Here is a 19,336-nt window from a genome sequence, read left to right on the forward strand (position 1 = left end):
ACCAAATAATGGCTTTTCCATTAAAAAAAAAGAGCAACAGTAAAGACGACCTTAACTGCTTGCTTAGACCAGCCATATAACAAATTCTTGATTAGTTAACAGGAGGGGAAAAAATAATACCTACTTCTAGTAAGAAGTGAGATGTTAAATACTAAGGGTTAATCAGCCATATACATATACCGTTTCACCTCTTCCTAAGGGAAGATGGCTTTTTTTTTTCTTTTTTTTTTGCCATAGAAACAAGGAATTGAGCAACTTTTTCCCTCGAAAAGTGTATGAGAACTTGATCAGGACAGAGAACAAATCGAGGCTCATGTAGAATAGTTTGCACAAGTGTTTGATTCATTGTCTATCTTCTCTATAAAAGACCATTTCTTTTATCAGGTAAGAGCGTCATTTATTTATTGCTACCAGGAAAGTGATGCAGCGTCTGATAAGCAGGTATTTGTTTGAAGGGCAGGCAGCTCCAGCATCCTTCTTCTTGAGTAGTGTTTTTGCATACCAAACACTCCTTGATTATCGCTTTGAAGCATCTTATTTTGGTATAACCACTTGTCACTATCATTTCGCCCAAAATTTGATATGAACTTCATTGGAAAAAAAAAAAAAATAAGAGTAAGCTTTAATTTAATTCTGACCAACAAGAAATCTAAACATGCTTGTATGTGATGCCGCCAACCTGGTCGATGCCTTCACCTAGCGCTTGCATGGTTATAGCACTCCATGGACGTATGGACCATCAATTGCCCTGCTGAAGCTTAAGCGGGAGAAACAGGAACCAAGAACTCTTCCAAGTCTTAGTCAAATTGCTACCGAGAATAAATCAAATTATGTTTAATCCAATCTCGATGGTAAACATGATAACAAACACCATCTCTAGCGTCGCCTGTCACTGTGCTACTTTTTTCTGCTCTTTGCCTCATCAGTTTTTTTCCATTCAAATGATGCATAAGTTTTCTTGTGCCATAAAGGCCCCGGATGAACTCCAAAAACATACTGGCTTCTGAATATCATTATGTGTTTACACAAGGAGGTAAATTGCTCAAAATGATAAAGATATTCCCATGTCATGTATTCTCAACAAGGGGTAGGTTCCCAATTGGAAAGATGAGCAACTAGAACAAAAGCTTTGCTTCATATATCAATATGTATGTTCTGAATACAAGCAAATTGGCACTGCCTCTATGAAATTAGCAATTTGTTAGCTTTCAGTAGTATGAGCAAAGAGCAAGAGAAAAGGTATGACAACTAGAATCAGTATAATCTTTAATATCATTGTACAATCATGCAGTAATGGATATCAGGGGCACAACTTATTCGCACAATTTCCTCCTTCCATATTGCACTGCATCATTCAACTCAGAAATCCAACAGATTTCAGATTGTTTACTATGTAGCAGCATGCAGAATGACCTGCACAAGAAGTAGCTCAAGCAGGGAGCTGAAGCTTTGCATTGTTTTTCCAACTGTAAGCATCAACAACAAAAATCAATGATTGTTTTCATAAGACCTAGTAGATCTAAAGCACAGCATATTAGTGGTCATCAGGTTCTTACCTTACAAAGTAGTAATAGAAGAAATCAGCATAGAGAGCTGTCTGAACAAAACCAGCAAGCCAAGCTGGAAAATAAACAAACGTTAGGGTACAATTGCTTATATCCAAAGTTAGGTCAAATTTCTCTAATCTAATGACTTACATATCCAACGACTGTAATGATTCTCCGTGAAATAGCGATATATCCAGTTGAGAATGTAAAATGCACGGTAAGCCCTAATGAATAAAGAAAAAGAGATTAGCCAATCTAACAAATATATTCAATCAATCCGCAAGATGCATAAAAATGAGTGGATTTCATGTAGAAGGATGAAGTTTCTGTGACATTATGATTGTTGAGATCCAGTAATTCCTTGAGATATGGTGGCATCCAGCTGCTCAGAGAACAGAAATCTGTAAGTGCAAACAAAAGAACTGTTCCCAAGTATAACTAATGTGCAAGGTTTGTCCGCTAAACCATTTTAATTATGTGAGAGACAAATGGAGAGGATAGAAAAGTTATAAGCACCTGCAGGTGCAGTGCATAACTATAATCATAATCAACAAGCAATTCCCAAATTCCTAACTATGCTATGAATCCTTCTTTGGCAATCCAAACACCATCCAAACAAATGAAATGTTTTTGAAGTATATGTCTATTAAGGGTAGGCATTCTAGCATTTTCCCATTAGATGGGGTTGCTTTTTTTATCACAATGCATATTAAAGAATCCAATATTCCAAGTCAAGCATGGCAAAATGACCAGCCTATCAATCACATAAAAGTACAGAATCAATGGTTATAAATTAAAATGTACATAGGAATGAGAGAGAGAGAGAGAGAGAGAGAGAGAGAGAGAGAGAGAGAGGATTAGTTTTGACTTTTGAGCATGTAAAATGTTTGATTCAGAAGACAATAGCTCCTGGATTGACTGGATGAAAAAATGTTTCAAAACGGAAAGAAACTATTTACCATAACAAGATTTATGTGGTTGGAGACCAAAATGGTCCTCTGAGTTAAATCAAGCATGTTAATGTACAGATATATTGGACTTCATATATGAGACTGATGTTTACACACAAGGTGGTGTTACGATAGAGATAAAAGCCATTATTCTGCTGAGAGTCAAATTAGGAGTATCAGTGATTCTTGAACTACAAGCACCACCAACAATTATGGGTTAAAAAGTATGACTTATCAAGGGAAAAAAAAAATCCTCCATATCAAGCTGCACCTGTTGTGGCTTCTTATACAAATAATCAATTTTTAGACGACAAAAACTCAGGCAACTTCACAACCATGCAAAAGTTATCTATTGTTCAGGATATATTATGCAACTTGTAAGTTAATCTGCAAGGAACCTATAACAGCCAACATGGCCTTGTATAAATTAGCTACTGAGATGAGTATCAACCAATTGTCAATTGAAATTATGGATGTATTAACCCTCCACCCCAGCCCAATGAATGGATGAGGAACTTAGCAGAGGAGAAGATATATCTTGTCCTTCAAGTGCCAAAAGCCCTCAAATGTCTTTATGACTTAAAATTAGATACCTGTGAGAGGTTCTGACGTACTGACCGATATAAACTCTCATCTACACCAATATCAATATTTTTTATGTATTTTTTTAGTAGCTGTTAAGAAAAATAAGACCAGTGTAGCCCATCACGCTGATCAAGGAAGGTTAATTTCCATGGTGGTTATTTTTCATGGCTAATTTTACAAGCACTGTCGTAAGGATGAATTAGGCCAGTTGTCTATAAAGGGATGGAGCTTCAAACCAGGATTCATAGTCCTTTTTCGTTGCAAACCAGGACTCATCTCAGAAAGGAAGGTGCCTTCAGTACTAGAATCCTTATCTTACAATTTTTTCCTCGGGTTTCTTTTATATACTCGAAGTTGTTTTGATTTCTGCATAAATAATATAGTATGACATAAGAGATGAGATCTAGATGCTAAATTTAAGACCATTGCTTAAGATGCCAAAGAAATAAAGTTCTGGTCAAAGATCCAAATGCTGATCCATATCATACCATGTTGTACAACGCATAGGATGCACCATGGCAAAAGGAAGCCAGATCACATGCATCTGTAAGGAAATATATTGGCCCATGTCAGCTCATAGCATAATATACAGTAGTGATACACGACTACAAATGATCATGTTATCACCTGACCATTGTCTAAGCTTATGAATGATTTATATCTTTCAGGTAGCTCTACTTCAGAATACTTGGTGCGGACACCAGTCCTAGACCTTCGATCAGGCACGTGTATAGTCGCAGATGCAGGAGGGCAGCCCACCCGGTGACACTTTGGCTGGGTGATAGCTTATGAGAGAGAGAGCTTATTTGTTAGGTATTTGGATCTTTTCTTCTGTAGGGGTATTTTGGAAATTTGCTATCGTCATGTTGCCTATATAAAGGCTGGTAAGGCTTGTTAACATTTGGTTGTTATTGAATGAATCGAGTTTTTCTTCCATATTGTCTTTGTTGGTGGATTCCAACACCCCACTAGTGGATTCCGCGGGTTGAGTTTTCATTTTGAATATTGTTCTGCATCAACTTTGGTATCAGAGCAGCCAGGCTTTGCCTCTGTTACCAAAGCCCTGAGATCCAGTTGATGGACGAGCCACCCCTGATCCCTCGTATTCATTTGCTTCACGAGATCTACGCCAGAGAAATCGCACCACGGACGCCAGATCGTGTCGAAGCGTGTCGCACATCGCACACATCAAACAAAAAGGTCAATTTCTCTTCCCTTCTTCATTTTCATCTCTGTCCTTGTTTTCCGCCTCATCCCGAACAAAAAGAGAGGACCACTGCATCGCTTCCCCCGCCCGCCATAGCAGCCGTGCCCATCACCATCGCTCACTGCCATCGCCCCCACGTGCGGCCTCTACCTCCTCGGAGTTGGCCCCGACGACACCGTCGGCCCCCGTCAACGATATCGCCGCTGCCCGCGATCGCTGTTTCCTCCCATCAGTCAGATCTGAGGGGAGGCTCTGCTTGGGCCGGCTTTGACCAGATCCAAGAAGCGGCCCACCCTCGAGCGCTGTCGTCACTCGGATCCAAGAGGTTCTGCCGCCGGGAGGTCTTGATCGAGCCGCAGCGTCGTGCCCCGCCGGATTTCCAGCCTCCGTCGGCTTGCGACGGTGACGCGAAGACCCCGGCCGTCCTCTCAGTCGGGCTCGTTGATGAAGACCCCGGCCATTTCTGCGCGAGTCACTGCCGCCGTGGAAGCCACCGCCGCCTCCCTCCTCCCCCCCCCCCTCGCAAAGGAGGAAAGGAGAAACCCTAACGGGTAAGTCCCGACCCGTTATCCTCATCCGTTAACCTGAATCCACCTGCACCAAAAAAAAGGCACATGACTCGCACGTGACCCATAAGTCACGCACGTGTCACTGTTTCCCTTTCTCTCCCAATCTTCTTTTTGCCATTGTCGCCACCACTCGACGCCTCCGCAGCTCCGCCGGCGCCGTCCGCGGCCAGAGCAAAGAGAGGAGCTGCCGCGCGCCATCCGCTGCTCCTTGTTGCGCCGGGTTCTGCACTGCTTGCTTCACCCCCAGTCCCGCTCCTCCCGCCGCCGCAGCCGCTTGCTTCACCCCCGGCCCCGCTCTCTTCCTTTCCTCTCTGTTTGTTAGATTTGGAGCAATCCTGCTCCCACACCCCCTAGCCTCGTGAGCCATTGCCGCCCTCTTCAAGATCGAGCGCATCTCGCCAGAAAATTCCCCTTCTTCGCCCCCCCACCCCACTGCCTCCCTCAGTTGCAGCGCCACCCCACTTTGACATTTCCGCCTCCGCCCCACTCTCTTTTTCCCTCAGCCGCAGCGCCTTCCTCGTCATGGCTCACCCCTCTGCTTTCCAGCATCCACCGGCACTCGTTCCTCCATCTCTCTGTGGTTTTGTGTCTCATTCACAATTGCAGGGATCGCAGGTGTAGTTGGATCCACACTGACAACCATTCTCGGACTGGATTGCCATCTCTCATTCTTTCTTTCTGGCTCGCTCGCGGAGCCACCCTCTCCCTGAGTCAGCTGTGCCCGTGGCCGTCGCACGTACCTGCTGCCACCATCCCCATTGCTACCATCGTGCCAGTCGCTGCCGCCAGCATCTGCTACCCCAGTGGACTCGTCAAAACGTGGGTGACTCCTCTCCTTATTAGTCTTATCTGCTTATTTCTGATAGTATCTATCTTATCCCTGGTGTGGACTGACCCTGTACTTACCCCCGCATTCGAGACATTGGCACCCTATTTTGCTTGATTCATTACACCACCACAATTCTATTGGCTACTAGACTTAGTATTACAAGTGCAACTAGCCAACCTAGAGGGATATTTTGACTTATTTGGCTTTCCGTTTAGATTACGAGGTCGCGTACTACTAGTCTGCAACTAAACTGATAACATATTAACTCTTTGATAGTCAGTCTTAGTTTATTCTGTTGCTTACTAATTCTGATTCGCTACTGATCTCTGGCATCTTATTGCATCTCTTGCATTAGTCAGTTGCATTTCACGTTGTGAAGCCACATTTGCATGAACCTACGTAGCGGGCGTGGCCTCTAGCACTCAGTCCCGGCTTGTTATGGAACCCTCCACCATGGAGGATATCCATAAGATCATCCAAGAGTCACTTGAGAAATATAGCACCCACCTCACCACGAAGCTTGATGGCTTCAATGCCCGACTCGAAGCCCTTGAGGCTGGTCGAGAGCAAGAGGCAAATGGCAGTGACGTCGAAACTTCTAACATGAGCGCTAGTCGTGTTGCCCACGATGCCGAGGCTCCTCGACAATACCTTCACCGCAGTTACCAAGAGAGAGCCCCGGCACGATTCCCATAGCAACATAATTATCGAGACGACATGTTCGATCAGGATATGCATCGGTGGTTACGGAACCAAACTGTGTATAGAGACTTTAGGGACCCTAAAGATCATCTCATCAAAAATATCAAAGTGGATGCTCCCACTTTTGATGGTCATTTGGATCCAACAGCATTCACTGACTGGATTCGTGAAATGGACCACTTCTTTCAGTGGTACAACTTGTCGGAGGATAAGAGAGTGCGATTCGCTCAGATGAAACTAGTCGGTCGAGCTAAACTCTTCTGGCAGAGCACTGAACAGCTTGTGTGCAGGAGGAACCAACCACCCATAACTTTTTGGGTAAAAATGAAAAAAAAGTTGAAAGAGAAATATCTACCACATTCATACCATGATGATCTGTTAGACTAGTGGAACAATCTTAGGCCGGGGGTAAAATCTGTTAGTGACTATGTCTCCCAGTTTGAGGAATTCATGATGAGGTGCGATGTCGTCAAAGACGAAAGAATGACATTGAGTCGTTTCCGACGCGGTCTTAATGAGGACATTAGGCGAGAGTTAGTTCTTCGTGAGATAACTCGTTAGACCAGGCCTATTCTTTCGCCCTAAATTATGAATTGGTCATCAAACAACAATTGGCACGGCGGCCTGCTAGTCGGCCTCCTTTACCCTTCGCTCCATTTGGAGCCAGACCTCAAGCAACAACGACATCCCATAAGCCCAATCAAAACATGTTGCCCGCTAATCGAGATAAAGGCAAAGGACCAATGCCTGACAACATGACATCAAGCGATCCCCGGCAATGTTACAAATGTAAGCAAGTGGGGCATGTGGCAATGAACTGCCCACACAAGGCACTCTATCTTGGGGAACAGGAGAACACACTTGATGACGATATCATCGAAGAAGAAGTCTACGAACCCAATCCCGTTGACGTGCAGGATAGTGACAACGACGATACTCAGCGGGCCCATCCTGACGAATGCATTTGGCCCACTCTAGGAGTCATCAGATGTGCTTTAACCCAACCTAACGCGACCGATGACTGGCGTTGCCATACAATTTTCCACACCTACATTAAGTGCGGGACCAAGGATTGTAAAGTGATTATCGATAGCGGTAGTTGTATCAATACAGTTTCATCTAGCGTTGTGTCCCGCCTAGGGTTGAAAACAGTTCCTCACCCAAATCCATACCAGGTATCTTGGGTTGATACTTCTTCTATTACCATCAACGAAAGGTGTCATGTCCCTATCCACTTTCTTTCTCATAAAGAGGACATTTGGTGTGACATCATTCCAATGGACGTCGGGCACATTATCTTGGGCCGCCCTTGGCTTTATGATCGAGATGTGACCATCTTCGGACGTTCGAACTCATGCTCATTCGTTTTTAAAGGCACAAAGATCATGTTGAACCCCTTACATCCTAAGGCAACCCACAAGGATAACAAGAAAGAAGCATCTAGTAACAAGGGTTGACACATCATAAGTCCAAAGGAATTTGAAAAGGAGGCAAACCAAGAGTCCATTGTGTTTGCCTTGTTCGCACGCGAAATTGAGAACACCAACATTGACCAACCTTCTGGACACATGGCTCCGTTGCTGGACGAGTTTCACGATGTTTTCCCTCACGATCTTCCAGATTATCTTCCGCCTATGCATGAGATCCAGCACGCTATTGACCTAGTTCCGGGAGCATCTCTTCCCAATTTGCCGCACTATCGGATGAATCCGACCGAACATGCTGAGTTACAACGCCAGGTACAGAAGTTATTAAAAAAAAATTTATTCGTGAAAGCTTGAGCCCTTGTGCTGTTCCGGCATTGCTCACACCTAAAAAAGATGGAACGTGGTGCATGTGTTGATAGTCGATATAAATAGAATAACGGTTAAATATTGTTTTTCAATTTCTCGACTTGACGACATGCTAGATATGATGGCGGGAGCCACAATTTTTTCTAAGATTGACTTAAAAAGTGGCTACCATCTTCGAATCCGACCAGGAGATGAATGAAAAACTACATTCAAGACTAAGGACGGCTTGTATGAATGGTTGGTGATGCCTTTTGGGCTTTCTAATGCCCCTAGCACATTTATGTGGGTCAAGACACAGATACTCCGACCATTCACGAGCAGGTTCTTAGCAGTGTATTTTGATGACATCTTGATTTACAGCAAGTCGAGGGAGCAACACATGGACCACCTTCGACAAATGTGTCAAACCCTTCGTGCTGCCACCTCTATGCCAACAGAAAAAAGTGCTCATTCCTTGTGAATCGAGTCATCTTTTTGGGTTTTGTTGTATCATCTGAAGGAGTCTGCGCTGACCCTCAAAAGGTCAAGGCGATTGTCGATTGGCCTGAACCTACAAACATCCATGAGACCCGCAGTTTTCATGGATTTGCCACTTTTTATCGGCATTTTGTCCGTGGATTCAATACCATTATGTCCCCAATTTCTGACTACCTCAAAAGGAGAAACTTCCAGTGGACGCGATCGGCCGCTAGAGCATTTGAGGAGATCAAGAAAAGGATGACGAAAGCCCCTGTGATGCGCCTTCCTGATTTTTTCAAGGTATTCGAGGTGGAGTGTGACGCTTCCGAAATTGGGATAGGTGGCGTCCTCAGCTAAGAGCATCATCCTGTCGCCTATTTTAGCGAGAAGCTAAATGCCGCTAAACAAAGATATTCCACGTATGACAAAGAGTTCTCTGTGGTCATTCAAGCTTTATGCTATTGGCGTGATTATTTGCTTCCACATGAATTCGTACTTTACTCAGACCACGAAGCCCTTCGGTATCTCAACTGTCAAAAGAAACTCAATCCCCGGCATGGTCGTTAGAGTGAATTCTTACAGAAATACACTTTTGTTCTCCGACATCGAGCTAGGTCCAAAAATAAAGAAGCTGATGCGCTAAGTTGACGGGTTAATCTTCTCTCCCTCATAAGTGTTAAGGTCACTAGGTTTGATTGGCTGAAGAAAGATTACGCGTCCTGCCCTAACTTTGGGGAAGTTTACCTCGCCCTATCAAATGACACGAATGTCTCCTTTGACAGCTATTCTCTTCGCGACGGATACTTATTTAAGGCCAACAAACTCTGCATACCCCGTACGTCCTTACGTGACTTTCTCGTATGGAAAATTCATGCTGGTGGCCTTTCTGGTCACTTTGGGCGGGATAAAACCATCGAGGAAGTTGAACGCCAGTTTTATTGGCTGAGTCTCAAACGTGATGTGGCCAAGTTAATTGGACAATATAGAACGTGTCAGTTGGCTAAACATCACAAGCCAAACACTGGCTTGTACACCCCACTACCAGTGCCTGATTGCCCCTAGCAAGATGTGAGCATGGATTTTATACTTGGTTTGCCACATACCTTTTGCAAGCATGACTCTATCTTTGTGGTTATCGATCGTTTATCCAAAATGGCACACTTTATTTTCTGTTCCAAAACCTCAGACGCTTCAAACGTTGCAAAGTTATATTTTGAGCATATAGTCAAGCTGTATGGCTTGCCGAAAACTATCGTGTCAGATCGAGATGTTTGATTCATAAGCTACTTCTTAAAAACTCTATGGCACATTGGTGGGCATGAAATTGAAATTCTCGACCGCCTACCACCCTCCAACTGACAATCAGACAGAGGTTGTCAATCGTAGTCTGAAAAATCTTTTACACTGTATGGTGGGTGATCATAATAGAAACTGGGACTCTGTTCTTCCTATTGCTCAGTTTGCATACAACAATTTCATTAATCGATCTATTAGTATGAGTCCAATTGAGGTTGGTCATGGATTTCGAGCTCGAAAATCTTTGCACCTTCTTCCCATGTCACCGCATGCTAGAGTCTCTGAGTCAGCCGAAGCATTTGCACATCATGTCCATTCACTGCATCAAGAGATCAATAAGCGAATTGAATCTAGTAATCTTCGTTATAAATTACAAGCTGATTTGCATAAATGTGCTAAAGAATTTCATGTTGGCGACTATGTCATGATTCGTGTCAGACCCGAACGGTTTCCATCTGGAACCGCAAGGAAATTGCAGGCTCGTAGTGCAGGACCTTTTCAAATTTTGAAACAGGTAGGCCCAAATGCATATGTCATTGATCTCCCTCCTGATTATGGCATTAGTTTCACTTTTAATATTGAGGACTTAATTGCTTACATACCTCCTTTGCCTGTCCCCAATGCCCCATTTGACACACCCACTCCGCCCCCACCAGATATGCCTGCCTTTGACCCTCACACTTCTCCTTTTCAACCCACATGGAAGGACAAGATAGATATTATTTTGGATGAACAGATAATATCTACTACTGACAGAGGCATTCAGCGTTTCCTCGTCCGATGAAGGGACCATCTAGAGTCTGATAGCACGTGGGTTACTCGTGAGGAGCTACAGCAGATCGATCCAGATCTTTTGGAACACTACCAGAGCCGCCCGCTATCCCACTCGACGGAGTCGAGTTTCTCCCACCTCGAGAGAGTTGGTGCGGACACCAGTCCTAGACTTTCGATCAGGCACGTGTATAGTCGCAGACGCAGGAGGGCATCCCACTTGGTGACACTTTGGCTGGGTGATAGCTTATGAGAGAGATAGCTTATTTGTTGGGTATTTGGGTCTTTTCTTCTGTAGGGGTATTTTGGAAATTTGTTCTTGTCATGTTGCCTATATAAAGGCTAGTAGGGCTTGTTAACATTTGGTTATTATTGAACGAATAGAGTTTTCCTTCCATATTGTCTTTGTTGGTGGATTCCAACACCCCGCTGGTGGATCTGCGGGTTGAGTTTTCATTTTGAATATTGTTCTGCATCAATACTCTCGTCAAAAAGTTGAACCAAATTATGTCATAACCCAAAAGGAGTTTGGAAGAGAAAAGATGGAAGTGGGCAGTTGATTTTCATTTTCCACTAAATTACTGTGGATATTTACATCAATCCATGGATTCTTCGAGAAATTCCAAGATTTACACATGGCTAAGGAGAATGAAGTGTATTATGGAGATACATAGGTGCTCCTTTAAAATAACATTCAATAAACCTAGTATCTTAAATACATAATATGGTTACTATGTAACACCTTCAAAATCAAGACTCCTGTTTTACTTCTCTCGATTTGATTAACATAATGCTGGTTCATGTCATTTTTTATGCCAGTTTTTAAACTAATAAAATGTAGCCTATATAGAAGCTTTTCATTTACTCGGTGTATTTCAATGTATCTTTGGCATAACTGTCAACAATTCTTCATATACCCCGTGTCAATGCACATCGATCCTGTGTACAGTACATTGTGCCCTATCAGTCCCTAACTTATGCAAGCACAATACAAGACATTTAAATTTCTAAGATACATAGGCACAAGAGAAAAAATTATGTGATTCAATAAAAATAAGAATGACTCAACTGAATGTGACCCAATTATATGAGAAAATACCCTGAAATCTAAATGCAAGTCAAAAAAACCCTGAAATCTAAGTGCAAGACTAAACATGCATGGGTGGGTGGGCATTTGTGATCCTTCATCTCCTCCTTGCCAAAAAGACTCGAACTTGCAAACCTTGAAAGTTGCCCGGTGGTCGAGTGTAAAAATCATAGCAAGTGATTGAAGGTTAGAAACATAAAGCCTAAGGATGCATGGCTTCAAGTCCCTATAGATAGGTGGAGAATTGAAAGTCAACTGTTTGCAAGGATGATAAAAGGAGATCTAATAAAGAAAGGGCATATTCCATCTTCAAATCCACCATCCTCATAACTACATTCCTTCTAAACATTAGTATATGAAAGCAAGTGTTTGTAAATTCTTCATCATCAGGGTACTGTCTTGATTTTCAGTTCCAAAACAATTCCAACACATACATGAGCAAAAGGCATACTAATAGGAAAAGTTGGCAAATAAGTGCTGACATACCCAACTATTTGGAACAAGATTGAATGGTTAAGGATATAATCATAGTAACATTGCAAAGGCATTTAATCAGTGTGAGATAACAAGGCATGCCAATCCAGCCTAAGGTGGATATCTATATGCAAAATATAATAACCGTACAACATTAACCATTACAGTATCCATGCATCCACCCTCCAGAGCCATAAAGTTAGATAACCAATACTTAATCGAGTTAGCCAATTCTAAAACCACAACTATCATGATTCTTCTCAACTACTTATACCGAGCTATATGACATTAAGCAATTTAAATGGGCCGCATCCATTGGCACAATCATCCAATTTAAATCATTTCTCTTGATCCTTAACATGTTATGCTAGATCTAGTCCTCCCAACAACGACAAAAAGCCAAGCCCCTTTTTCTTATTAAGGCCTCATCAACCATGGACACACATTTGCACCAATTAAATTAAGTCCATGTTGCTTTGTCCTCAATCAGTACAACATCTATCTTTCTGCCAGTTTCTAGGGCTCCTGTGAGATCATCAATTTATGATATACAATATGCAAATTAATAACCTCTAACATCTAATCCAAGATTTCAGCAGTAAATTTAATAATTTACGATTGCTTTTCTTACATTAGAAACAAGTGTAGGTTAGAGGGTGCTATCAATATGACATTATTTGTTTTCTAAAGCTGTGATGGGATGTCAGCATGCATTCATATTTTAACCATCAAAAACTTATTGCAAAAATTAGATATTTTTTAAATGTGATTGCGTGCTATTTGTACTAATAAGCATGCCTAGGAGAGATGCAGAACCAAGTGATAGCTTTTGTCCATAATTATGAAAATTGGATAAACAGTTATGTTTTCTTTCCACTTACATTGTTAGAGTTGTCAATGATCAAATATAGGATGTTCTTCATTTGGATTTTTTTGCATTTAGAAAACCAATTCTCTTAATTGCATTTTCGTGTTAGAAATACGAGTGCAAGCATATACCATGACTCCGGAAAGCAAAAGATGATGACTTAAAGAAAAAAAACTGATAACCCCATTCAGTTCAGCATGAAATATAATGAAATTGGTTAGGAAGCTTGTCTGAAGGAAAGAGGGAAGTAGTAACGAAGTATAGTTTAAGAGGATGTAAGGCAACAGTTTGTGAAAAAATAGAAGAGAACTTGCAAAGGTGGGACTAGTGTATATTAATTAGGAAATATGATACCACAGATAACTAAGTTGTATTTCATGTTTAGAAGTTCTTAGGACAAGTTTATGATAAAGAGGTCAGAATAATTAGGGACTAGAAATTGAGATGATTAAGTTAATACAATATGTGGTTGCTTCAATAACTAACACATACACACCACTCTTTTATACGTATATATAAGGGTCATGCATGGTTAAACAACAGAATGTAAAGCAGAATAATTTTGAAACCAATTTAGCTCCAGCTGGTTCTGCATATAACTTTATTGGGCATATTTACCAGAAATAAATTTTGTGAACCCTTATGTCCATTAAAGACAGGGTGTTGCTATTCAAATATAGGAAAAAGTGATACACAAATAAGACTAAAAAGACCAAAAATTTAGTTATGCTCAAATGCGGTGTGATTTGATTTCAACAAATTGTAAGTACATCAGAAGCCAAGAACCATTATAAGTTAGACAAGTAATTCTAAAGCATACATTTTTCGAACTACCTCCAAAAGTAAATGAGAGTATTACATTTAAGCCATTTCAAAACCTTGCATTTTAGGCATCCATCTATGATGATAAATGCAATATGTAAAGACATTGATCTTCAAGTTTTGCTAGTAGACAAGTCATTTCTAAAAAAACTTTAACCAAGATCTGCAGTACCGAAACTGGAACCCATGCTGGTAGGCCAACAGTATGGTACAGTACGGTACCGTGCTATTTCGATATGAACTGACAGAAAAATCGTCAAGGGAGTGGGAGAGGGAGAAGGAGAGAAAGGAAAAGAGAGAGAGAGAGGGAGGGAGGGAGGGCAGCGAAGAGAGAAAGGCGGAGGGAAGGGGAAGGGAGAAGGAAAAAGAGGAAGAGAGAGGGAGGGAGAGGCTGGTGGATCGCAAGAGAGGCGAAGGGAGGGGGGAGAGGGCTTTCGAAGCCCTCTCGCCCTCACGTTGCCGGAACAGGGCTATTTCATTTTGAAATAAGGGCTTCAGCCCCTTTTTTTTATTTTTTTTAAGTGAAGTTGGCAGCCATTGCCGGCTACACTTATTATTTTCTTTTTTTCGAATATTTTTAAGTGAAGTTCAAAAAAAAAATAATAAGTGAAGTTGCCAGTGGCTCCCGACTTTACTTTAAAAAATCAAAATATATATATATAAAGGAGCCGAAGCCCCTATTTCATTGCAGAAGAGAGAATGCTTTGAAAGCCCTCTCCCCCCTCCCCCTACCTCTCTAGCGCTCCGTTGGCCTCTCCCTTCCTCCCTCCTTCCCTCTCCCTCTCCTTCTCCCTCCCTCTATCTCTCTTTTCCTCTCTTTCCTTCTCCCTCTCCCCCTCCCTTGCCAGTTTCTCAATCCAAAGGCGGGAACCGTTCTGGCCAGACTCTGATACAGCTCAATACACCCTGAATCGGATGGCTTGAGACGGTAGCGCCAACCTTGACCTTAACTTCAATTTTCTGCAGATTCTCAAACATAACTATACCATATTAACGTACACCAATATATTATTATTTTCAGAATCTTAGAAGCTAATACATTTACGTCAATATCATTTTGAAGTTTAAAAAAAAAGTACACACAATATGCTTCCAGGAAAACACAAATGAGTTATTAATTAAAGAAAGCAAACAAGCATGTGAGAATCATACCCAAGAAAGAAAACATATTGCCCAGTTAAATTATCGACATTTCCGCTTCTCTGCAGCAAAACTAACTGAGGAAGAATTGCCACTGCCTCTAAGTATATGGAGAATGCCCAGAATACCTGTAAATTGAACAGTAAAATGCACCATGGAACTGACAATCAGTGCCCCAAGTTAAGAACAATAAAAATGAAGAAGCAGCTTTTATTACATCAAGAAACAATTAACTTTTCTCTTTCTAGGGGCTTCTATAGTTGTGATTATAGTCTCAGTTTAAAGAATATGATTAAAACATGTTTATCTATTTTAAAAAAAAAGCAAGAAACAAGTCATGATAGGCATAAGCTTTTAAAATCTGGTTACACATTCCTAAAATATAAAACAGAAAAGCAAATTGTTGACCTACGAAAATAAATTTTGAACAAGAGAGATAACCCATTGCTATTTTGGCCTAACTCAAATCCAAGACCTCAAACAAAATCAGTAAAGCATTTTTCAGCAAAGATCGAGGTAATGTTTAATGGCGAAGCGTTATTTAGCAATGAGAAAAGGTGATTTTAATAGCCAGAAACTGATTTTGCTGTCTACAGATATTTTTATTGATAACCGTTATCTTAAGCCCATGATTTTCGAATGTGTATATTATAACAACGCAAGGAGAGGGTGAAACTTGGTGCAATGGTAAGGTTCCTCCATTATGACTTGAAGATCACAGGTTTGAAACATGAAAATACTAGCCCTTCCATATGTAGAGTTAAGGCTGCATATATTTGACCCTCCTAGACCCTGCAATGGCGGAAGCCTCGTGCACTGGACCATCCTTTTATAGTAGTGACAACATAAGAGCTAATACCTAACTCTTATGTAACCAATTTCAAACGAACCCTGCACCTCTAATCTGTCATCCTCCTTTTCCTGAAGTCCATAGAGGTTTGTGTTGTTGACTGAATGAGTAAAGTTAATATATGAATAAATCTTGTATGATTCACCACTTTGCATTTCAGAGTTCACGCCGCCCGCCCTGAACAAATAGGAGGCATGGGCCACTTTGCTTCTTTCTTTTTCCCTTTTGCCTTATTGCTTTTTTTTAAAATATTTTCCGTCATCCTAGATGCTGCACATTTATGGGCAGCAATGGTCCAACTGACACTATTTTCAACAGATGTTACTAATCTGCATGACAACATGCTGAACAGATATTGGGTACAAAATAACTATTAAAAAAGTAACAGACATCTGTCTGTGCAGAACACAGCCAGTCAACTTGCTGATTTTCTAATAGGTCTACAAAAATGGTTATGTTTAATGTGAGATTTGTGCAATAAATCAGGTCCATCAGCAGCATTGTCAAGCAGATAACAACCATCAACATGATTATTCAGCAAGGAGGGGCTAAAATAGCTTCCCTCTTTTTGATGCAATCATTGGATTATTGGTTATCGCATACTGTAACTATTGATTACGACCACCAGATCACAATTCTGGAAGCAGGTGCACCCACAAATTAGAATCCAAACAATTAGATTTATCAAATTGTAAATTATGAAAGTACAAAATATGGATATGTAACATATAGTAAACAAGCATACATTGGACAAAACAAACAAGTAGGTGGTACATGATGATAAGCAGAATCTTATATGTTCTACTTCATGCAGAATATGCACTTTGTGGTGTATGCTTACACTTGTCTCAAACTTGGCAGAGATGCTACCAAAGAGTTCTTTTAGCACATAATGGAAGCTCATGAGGAAGAAGATATAGTGAACCAAACAAAAGGGGAAAATCAGTAGTATAAGGAAACGTGCAACCACAAGGTCACAACAAGGGACAACAAAAGAAAGCTGGATCCGATCTCGCATTCTTTGTTAAATCATTGGCATGTAACATTTCTTCCTACCATCTCACAGACATGTTATATGTTCTTACCAATGTTCCCCGTGTTAGTTGGAACACTAACCGACACTTGATTCCTAATAGCTTCAATCTCCAGATCAACCAAAAGAGAGAGAAAAAGGTGATTCATCTCCTCGTGAGAACCTCCACCACATTACCACCTAGAAGAATTTGCTTACTTGACCAATCCAAGCTCCTAAAGTTGATCTGTCGATATATTTCCTTAACCTTTGACAGATTTCTCTTCAAAAATATATGATGCTCACAAAACTGATGCACATTGAATTTTTCATAAATAGATATGTCCTCATTTGCATTACTATCAACGTTATCATCAGTAAGATTTGCTGGCTCAGGCTGCACCACTGTAAGATAGAACCAAAATAAAACACTTCTAGTCCTTATAACTCAAGATAAAGTTACATAATCTAGAGAATGACAGTACCAATGACCAACAAGACATAAAACTAGACAAGCAAAATAAATTAGACTAATTTCGTCTTGTTATTATTGAAGTACTGTTCTGGCTTTTTGACACTGGGCAATATGATAAGGACACAAAATTTATATAACAGGAAACCCTAATCATGTTATAATAAATAAGATCTCCCCATAGTTCATTGGAAACAGAATCGGATTAAACTCCAGGGAAAGAAAAGGACAAATCAAACTACCTCTCGAAATGTGAATCGATCATGGAAGAGCAGGGCCAAGATAATGCTCACGCCCACAAGAATGTAGTGCCGGAAGGTGTCCAGATCCTTGTCATACGTCCGCCGCGTCAAGGGATGGTACCTCATGCACCACACGATGGCGACCGAGCTCGAGATGAACACCACCTTCATCACCGAGTTGTACACCGAGATGAAATCCGTGAACAGATCCAAATACCGAGTCAAGAACACCAAAGCATACAGCTCTTGCGTCTTGAGCGAGATCCCTGCCTCCAGATCAAAAAATGGCCATAATATCAAAGAAAAATCAGAAAAAATCGTCATATTTATAGTCGGATATGAAAACCCTAGAACCTGAGCAAGATTTGGTAGCGTAGATCTTGAGTAAGAGGACGAGGACGCTGAAGAGATGGGTCATGTCGCCGGCAAGCCGGAAAATATTCATGGTGGCGAGTAACGCGAGGAAACCTAGATTCCTCGCTGCGTATCGAGTGGGGTTTGAGAAGGATTGGGCGAGGGAGCGAGGGATCAGTGCGGTAGAGACAACGGCACTTGGCGAGGAGAAGAGGGCTAGGGGTTTGGATTTGGGTCACGGGGTACGCGGAGGGAGTGGGGGGCATCTGGCAAAAGCGATAGCTGACGTGGCGACGTGGCGACGTTGGTTCTCCGCTCCCACGTCGGTGGCAGCGTTTCCCTGTTTTTTTTTTTCCTGAAAAATTCTTTGAAGCCCAACCATCGTACCAAACGTTTCCATTTCCACGTCTCATGAGTGGATTGGCGATTTTTCGACAACCCCTCCCCCTCCCCCGCCGATTCCGTGCATTTCACCGATTCTCTCGTACAACATGACAAGTCTTGGTACTCTGGTTGGGCGCCTAACATTTTTCTTTTGTTTTTTTTAGGGGCTAAATGGAGGGGAGCGTGGACGTTTCTTTTGTTTTTTTTAGGGGCGAAATGGAAAGGAGTGTCGACGCGTGGAAAATGGGTAGACCTTTCCGGCGACCGTAAAAAACTCGAGCAGTGCTAGGAGCCGGCATCGGTGGTGCGAACCCTACAGCCCTGTGACTCATAGGTAACGGTATATTCATACAATTTGAGATTAGGTGTCCATTATCACGTTAGCTATGGTTATAGATCCGGCAACGATACGGATTAAGCCGGATGCATGATAAATCAAAAATATCTTAATCCGAACTTGATATTTTTATTAAACAAATCAAAAATTTAAATATAAATATAATCTTTTTATTACATAGATAATCTGATATGATCTACAATGAATTGAATTATGTAAAATAATTTAAATGGATCAAGTATTGCCACCCTTATGTGATTATCTATATTTTATTGCCTGTATAGGTAATTTGAATACGGTAGCTTATTGTTAGCTCACCAAAGTTATTATTATGAAAGTTTTGTTGTCAAATATGCCAGCTTAGCAAGCTGCTAAACTCTTTTGGTGTTATACAAGAGACAAAATTTAGATAACTCTCTTGGTGTTATACAGGAGATAAAGTTCAGATTTTATCTTCCTTGTATTTCCTTATCTCAATTCAATGAGCTATGCCTGTCTTTTTTTCTCGAATGCAATGTCGTTGTTGTATGTTTCGTGGATGGTTGAAATAACTATTTGTTACAGCAAATTTGTCCGGATAAATTAA

General features: G+C 41.3%; 1 protein-coding gene across 2 annotated transcripts; it reads right to left on the reverse strand.

Annotated features, from left to right (window-relative positions):
* Positions 1-1,116: 1,116 nt before the first annotated feature.
* On the reverse strand, positions 1,117-18,289 carry LOC103696130 (ER lumen protein-retaining receptor A-like). 2 transcript variants are annotated; one of them, XM_008777665.5, is made up of 6 exons: positions 18,030-18,286; positions 17,676-17,941; positions 15,112-15,227; positions 1,698-1,771; positions 1,557-1,620; positions 1,117-1,466 (listed from the first exon to the last, which is right to left on the reverse strand). In XM_008777665.5, the coding sequence occupies exons 1-6, from the start codon at positions 18,118-18,120 to the stop codon at positions 1,430-1,432; spliced, it is 648 nt and encodes a 215-aa protein (XP_008775887.1). In that variant the 5' UTR covers positions 18,121-18,286; the 3' UTR covers positions 1,117-1,429. The 2 variants fall into 2 exon arrangements, with proteins under 2 accessions (XP_008775887.1, XP_026656583.3); XM_026800782.3 differs by lacking the exons at positions 1,117-1,466; positions 1,557-1,620; positions 1,698-1,771 and adding an exon at positions 1,780-1,929 and having other exon boundaries at positions 18,030-18,289.
* Positions 18,290-19,336: the final 1,047 nt, after the last annotated feature.

The sequence above is a fragment of the Phoenix dactylifera genome, chromosome 1 (assembly GCF_051530095.1).
Source record: "Phoenix dactylifera cultivar Ajwa chromosome 1, Ajwa_hap1_PhDact_Kaust_v1.1, whole genome shotgun sequence".
Classification (NCBI taxonomy): domain Eukaryota; kingdom Viridiplantae; phylum Streptophyta; class Magnoliopsida; order Arecales; family Arecaceae; genus Phoenix; species Phoenix dactylifera.

Coding starts and splice junctions, on each gene's coding strand:
- LOC103696130 (XM_008777665.5), bottom strand. CDS start 18,120: ATGAATATTTTCCGGCTTGCCGGCGACATGACCCATCTCTTCAGCGTC. Junction 17,942..18,029: donor CGCTACCAAATCTTGCTCAG/GTTCTAGGGTTT, acceptor ATCTGGAGGCAG/GGATCTCGCTCAAGACGCAA. Junction 1,467..1,556: donor TTCTATTACTACTTTGTAAG/GTAAGAACCTGA, acceptor TGATGCTTACAG/TTGGAAAAACAATGCAAAGC.